General features: G+C 41.1%; 1 protein-coding gene across 1 annotated transcript; it reads right to left on the bottom strand.

Annotated features, from left to right (window-relative positions):
* Positions 1-4,671: 4,671 nt before the first annotated feature.
* LOC115786381 (non-POU domain-containing octamer-binding protein-like) lies at positions 4,672-6,420 on the bottom strand. The gene is given in 3 exon segments (XM_030738514.1): positions 4,672-5,075; positions 5,078-5,339; positions 5,341-6,420. Coding segments are annotated over 3 exon segments (1,326 nt in total). The 5' UTR covers positions 6,268-6,420; the 3' UTR covers positions 4,672-4,938.
* Between the last annotated feature and the right edge of the window lie 374 nt (positions 6,421-6,794).

The raw sequence follows: 6,794 nt of genomic DNA, 5'->3' as shown, positions 1-6,794 counted from the left end.
ACAGTTTATTTCCCAGACTCATCACTGAACTTACGTGTTTCCTCAAATGACGACCATTTGCAATAATCTGTCTCATGTGAATAACCTTGTCTATTACATGTGAAATACACAATTTTTTTGTAGTTTTTTTGCTTGCATTTATATATCTTATCTTTATATTTATAGGTATATGAGTATTGACTGCATGACTGTATTAAAATGGTTATAGTTCTTTATTTCTATATAGCATACATTTATTCAAGTGTCTGCTTCATCTCAGAGTGCACCAAAATTTTGTTGACTATACAATGTACAAGGACAATAAAGAAAACCTTCAACCTTCAACCTTGAATTATAAGGGAGTCCTGTGGAAACTTTAATCTCTTCTAAGCGGTCTCTGTATTCAAAAGGTTTGAGAACCTTTGATCTAAACCATTAATGCAAAACTGCTGATCCTTCTCCACAACACAAGTGCGATGATATGACCTCGGCTTTCTAACCCCTGGCACAGGCAAGCTGCAAAATGTTATGCAAGTTTAAACCATTTTACTCAATCAATAGAGCCCTTATTGACAAGTCAAACCTTTTCCTGATCTTTACAGATGAAGGAAGGTTTACAAGACAGTAGTGAGTCCTGCTATGATGTGTGGTTTGGAGACGATGGCACTGACAAAAGACAGGAAGCAGAGCTGGAGGTGAAGAATTGAAGATGTTAAGATTTACAACTGGGAGTGACCAGAATGGACAAGATTAGAAATAAGTACATCAGAGGGACCGCTAAGGTTGAGCAGTTTGGAGATAAAGTTAGAGAGATAGAGTGAGTTGCAGAGGAGGGATATTGGATATACTGGAGCTGCCAGGACCATAGAGGAGGTTCATGGATGTAGTGAAGGAGGACATGAAAGATGGTTGATGTGACAAAGGAGGAATGCTAGGGGTAGGGTTGTCATGGTTCCTGGGTCTTGGATCCAGGGTTTTGAGTTTTTAGGATGTTTAGGTTTCTTCTAGTTTTGTGTGTTTTGATTGTGGTTTATATAGTGTTTATATGTCTTCTTCATTTCCTTACATCTGATATAGGTTTCATCCTGATATTATTTCATACCTTTAGTTCTAAGCCTCTGTTCCAAAGGTCTTTTGGTTCATTCTGTATTCTGGTTTGTTTCTTATTTTCAGGTTCTTGTGCTTCTCATCTACTTCTGTTCTTCGTCTCAGTCTGGTTTGTGTTTTCCTTGTATCCCTGTTCATTCCTGCTTCCCTTGTTTTTCCATGTCTAAACTAGTCTTCACCTCTGCGTTTGTGTTTTGGTCAAGTTAATCTTGCCTCCCCGTCCAGTTGTGATGCGCTTGCTTTTTTATTTTAGGACTGTTCTTCTCTGTGTTGTGTGTCTAGGTTAACTTTCTCTCAAGTCATTATGTTAGTTATCCTCAACTGGGTTTCCCACCTGTTTTCCATTGTCTCATTATCCTGCGTTTGTATTTACTGTCTCAGTCTCCCTTTGTCCTTCGTTACTCCCTGATGGCTGTGTTCCTCCTTGTTCTGTGGTTTTCAGGAAGAACCATAGTTTGTAAAAGCTCAGCAATAAAGCTGCTTTTTGAGTTTATGTTTTGTCTCCCGAGTCCTGCATTTTGGGTCCATCTCCTGCCTGCCACGCAGCTGTCCTTCACATAGGGTGAAATGGAGGTAGAATGATCCACTGCAGAGATCCCTAAAGGAAGCAGCTGAAAGAAGAAGATGAAGAAGACATGAAGAGGTTTGGTGTTTAAGAAAAAAAAGAACTTTTACTTCTGCCTGTTTGTATTTTTCTGAAAATACGCATTATCCATCCTGTTTATTAAGCATGACAAAAATAAAGGAAAAATATTCTGAATTAGATATTGTTACTATTATATCTTCTAACAGATAATTAACTTAGTTTAAAAGATACTGCCCTGCCCTCCACCCACCCTTTGTGAGTCAGTGCCATTTACAGCTCTGATCTCTGTTCATGTATGGGCTTACTGTGGTTCTCCTCAAAGGGTTGTTACCCTCTGTCTTTTCAGACTGCATTGGCATTTGGACTATGCTTTCTTTGTCATTCAGTAGTCATCAGCCCTCTGCTTCCTTCTTGGCTAGTTCAGTGGTTTCATACTGTGGTGCACTGAGAAAAGGTGTGGATGACCAGGGGGACGATGTGGAGTAAAATACTTTAATTATGGTAAAAAAAAAAAACAGGATTTTGCTGATGCAATAGTAAATTTCTCATGAAGGGAGTCACCTGTCAATTAAAAAAAACCCATCATGATCTTATAGGGAAAAGACTGTTAATAATTAAGTCTGGTGAAAGATCTATACCACACCTTAATGTTTCACAGCCAGTTTTGTTATTTAAAGGAAGGTTGGTGGAACTCCCTCTGCCCACGTTTTTGTATTTCAGAATGCTTTTTACAAATACCACAGTAAAAGCGAGATGTCAGTAATTAATGTGTAAAGTCAGTGTCAACTGAAAAAAAATATAGTGTCTGCACTAAATAACTCTAGTTTAAACATATATATATATATATATATATATATATATATATATATATATATATATATATATATATAAAGTATCACTGAAGGGGGAAAATAAGTGCTCATTAAATAAGCTTATTTTCATAAAATTATTATAAATAACAGTTCAACACCATAATACATCGTCATGACAAATGCAGTGTAAAAGCTGCAACAACAGGTAAACTTGAACTGCACAGAAAATTTGCCTTTATGGCAGAAAATAAAGGTTATTATATGCAGTGTGTCTCTGTGTGTGTGTGATTTGTGTTGTTTTTTGTTTTGTTTTTTTCCCTGCTGCTTGCTCAACGTTAACTCTTACCCGTTTGAGGATCGTTAGGATAAACTTCACTGGGACTCCCACATTTTTCCCCCTAAGCGGGCTCCTCACCATTTGAAGTAGATTTAGGCTGGCTGTGCGTTGTTTCCGTGCGGTCCATGTCGGTATGCCTTTGACTTTTCGTCTTTGAGGCCAATCTGTGTTAGCTGGCAAGAGTTTCAGAGCAGAGGGAGCGACAAAGAGAGCGCCAGTCGTGTTGTCCAGGTGGGTGTCGGTCTACACCTGCTGCGCTGCTGGTGAGTCGTTTTACGCACCGGTGCAGCGCTGGGCTGAATCGTGGTAATTTATACGGAGATTTCATTGACATTGAGTGTTATATTTGCGGGGATCCATCTAAATTATACCCCAGACACATAATTCTACACTCAAATTCAGGTCATGAATGGTCGTGAACATGATATAATAAGTGAATTTAACATCAGCAAATTTGATAACTATAAAGTAACTAGCTGTCTCTGTTCATAAACATTAATGCTCTTTCACTTTGCCTATTTAGACCATCTAGTTAGCTGCATTAGTTGCAGCGGTGTTTGTTAGTTTGTGTGCTCACGCCTTGCAATTCCTGACTTTTGGAGCCATCACCTGCCTGGAACCGCTCATACTGTGAAGTCGAAGTGGAGTAATAGCGCTAGTGGTACTTTGAATTTTTGTGCATTTAAAATACTCATTTGAAAAATAATAATAATGCATAAATTCCTAAAATTAAGTATTAGGTTGAACAAAAATGTGTTATAAATCACTTTGTAGTCAGTATTCCTGTTTTCGGTGAAATAGCTCTTGTAATTCAGCTGATCAAAGACATTATCTGTTTCTCCAGTCTCAGCTTCTTCTCGTTGGCTCCCGGTTAAATACAGAATTGAATTTTTAAAAAGTCTTGTATAATCAGATCCCATCATATCTTAAATACGTGGCCAGGAGAGGAGCCTGACAGCTCCGACTTTGGATTTAGGAGACAGACACCCTCCCTACTTTCTGATAAAGGCTGGATGAGGTCAACCTGAACATCTTAGTTGTTCAGCAATCAGGCTGCATGGGGACCTCCCGTGATGCACTCAGCAGTTCTTCTTCACTCTCTTTTTCAATTGCCATGCATACTTTTATCTTCTCTCTCTGATTGTCTCTGTGATTCTCACCCTGGCTGATGACAGCAGATGACTGCTGGTCCCTCAGCCTGGTTCTGCTGGAGGTCTCTCTGTTGGGAGTGCCTCCTCATAGAGGATTATCAGCTTGCTGGGATTTTCTCTCCAATATTGGAGGGTACTGATCTTGCAATATTAAGTGCCTTGAGGTGACTACTGATGCAAATTGGAACTGTATCAATAAAAACAGATGAAATTGAACTATAATCCATAAAGTGCTGTAATATTGCTGTTTCCACTACCAGTATGAAGCCAGATTCAGGTATTCAGCAAAATACAGCTGAAAACATGCAAAAAGTAATTAATGCTTGTGTATAAAACAATGATACTCAAACCCAAGTTTCTCAATTTTCAAGTGCAACCTCTCAGTAAGACTCAGTTTCATGCAGCTCAAAAGCTGACTAGAAACAAACTTGCTGTAAATTGTCATATGAGTTTTAATGTGACTTTAAAAAAATTCTGTTTTTTTTTTTTAAAACAGTATACCAAATACTTGATGGCTGCAGTTTTTTTTTTTTTGCTGGACATCAACTTGACTGAACAGGTATGTAAGTCACTGCAGAACTGGAATCAGAATTCAAGTGACTAAAATCAGTATTCAACACCACAAATACAACCCTTTACTTTGATTAAAATGACAAACACACTTGGGGGGATTTTGCTTTCAATAAACCAAATCGATTATTTAGGGAATCAGGAATTTATTCCAGAAAAGTTAACATATTCAGGACTTTTCTACCCCTATGAAAATACATTACTGTGAAGAATAAAGTAAAACACATGGCTCATTTGGAGAGTTTTTACATTTCAGAACTAAAAATAAATCAAAAGTACAAATAGGCAGGTACAAAAAAAATGACATGCAGTTTTCCAAGTTCAAAAGTTAACACTAGCCAAACGTAAAAGTACAGTGAGTATGAAAGGAGGTGGGGAAAAAAAGTTGCACATGATTCAAAATCTGCGTTGTTTATTGGGAGGTCCATAATCTCCGGGGCCAGGGAGGCCTCTGGGGAAGCCACCCTGACCTCCTCCAGGCATGCTGTTGTTACCTGGCCCTGGCAACATTGGAGAATTCTCTGCAGCCAAGCAGGAGTACCATCAGGACCTGAACTGCCACCTAGAGAGTTTCTGTTCATGGGCATCCCATGACCACCCATGTGCATCCTCATGTCTTGCTCCCTATTCTCAGAGAAGTTGCCCCTGAAGCCCTCCTGCTGCCTCTTCATCATCTCCTCATTGCGCAGCCTCATCTCCTCCTCTCTCCTGCGGCGTTCTTCCTCCTGCCGGAGCTCAGCCTGTTTCCTCTTCTGCACCTCCTGACTGTGGAGCTCCTCCATCCTGCGCAACTCTTCCTTGCCGCCTCAGCAGGTCCTGCCTCATCAGCATCACCTGATGCTCGTGTCTGGCCGCCTCCATCTCAGCCTCCAGCTTCTCCTGCGCCTCCTTCATGTTGCGGTCTACCATCTCATACTGCTGCTTCTCCATCTCCATCAGGGCCTTCCAACGCATGGCATACTCATACTCGAAGGAGCCAGGCTGAGCAAATCGTGGTGGCTGTTCACGCTCTTTGTGATACTGCTGGTTTTTGTTTATCAACTTTTCTGGCAGTCCTTCCTCTTCATCAAACTGTTCCATAGGTTCCACTGTAACAGGCCGGGGAAAAGCTGTGAGAAGATAGGCACCATCACTGCACTTATCCAAAGCTTTCCTTGCAGCTGGCTTTGAGGTGAACTCCACTATACCCTTCCCCGTAGGCCTCCCTCGGGCATCCACTATGACCACAGCTCTTTCTATCTGACCAAAGACGACAAAGGCCTCCTCCAGGAGCTCGTTGGACACAAACTCTGGCAGATTCTTCACAGTTAAAGCAGCTCCGTGTGTTGCAAATCTCACCCGTATGGGCCTGCCTCTGAAGGGAGTATCATCCAGCTCGGCTCTGGCGATCTCTGCTATGATTCTCGTTTCGAGACTGATGAAGCCGAAGCCTCTTTCCTTGTTAATAAATATCTCACTGGCTTTCCCATACTTGGTGAACAGCTTTTCCAGATCCTCCTCGGTAACTCCAGTTGGTAAGTTACCTACAAACAGCCTGCTCCGCTGGGTAAAGGTTTTCTCCCCGGGCTTCCTGAAACTCTGCAGATCCAGCGTTAAGGCCTCGTTGAGGCTGGTTGGCTCGCTGGGCTCCGGCTGCTGCCCGTTGCTGTTTGTTCCTTCGCTTTTCAGCTGCTCTCCCGGGCGGTTTGGGCCACGATTCTGCTGGGGGCCTCTGTTCCCTTGCATTTTCACAACGGATTTAAAATCTGAATTAAGTAAATGGCTTGTTTAAAAACACAGAAACTCTTTGCAAACGATAGCGCACAAAGAGCTCTGAAAATGGCGAAGGTACGTGCTACCGCTACGCTATTGTGACCTCATTTTACCACGACATCAGCGACGTAGCTTATGTGCGACGATACAAGAAAAAAAAAAACAGAAAAAAATATCCAGTCATTAAAAAAAAACGGTGTGTGAGTGCATTTAAATAAAAAATTATGCTCTAATTTTTAAAATATCTTTAGTTTTTTACCACTCGAATTGGGTGCGTTAGGTTTGTTGATAGAGATTTTCTCACTTCTCGCGATAGTAAGCGTTCGCAAGTAGAGAAACTGTCACCGGTGCGCAGGCGTTTTCGCGGGAATTATTCCTGTTGTTCGCTAACTATTGAAAAAAATCAGCGATATCTGAATATATCAACTCACACTTGATTATAAAGGAGTAGCAACTGAAGTGCGAACGTCTTTTTTCTCCGGTAGGTCGTTATAACCTGT

This window comes from Archocentrus centrarchus, chromosome 9 (assembly GCF_007364275.1).
Source record: "Archocentrus centrarchus isolate MPI-CPG fArcCen1 chromosome 9, fArcCen1, whole genome shotgun sequence".
NCBI lineage: Eukaryota > Metazoa > Chordata > Actinopteri > Cichliformes > Cichlidae > Archocentrus > Archocentrus centrarchus.
This window is presented reverse-complemented; position numbering and strand designations above follow the sequence as displayed.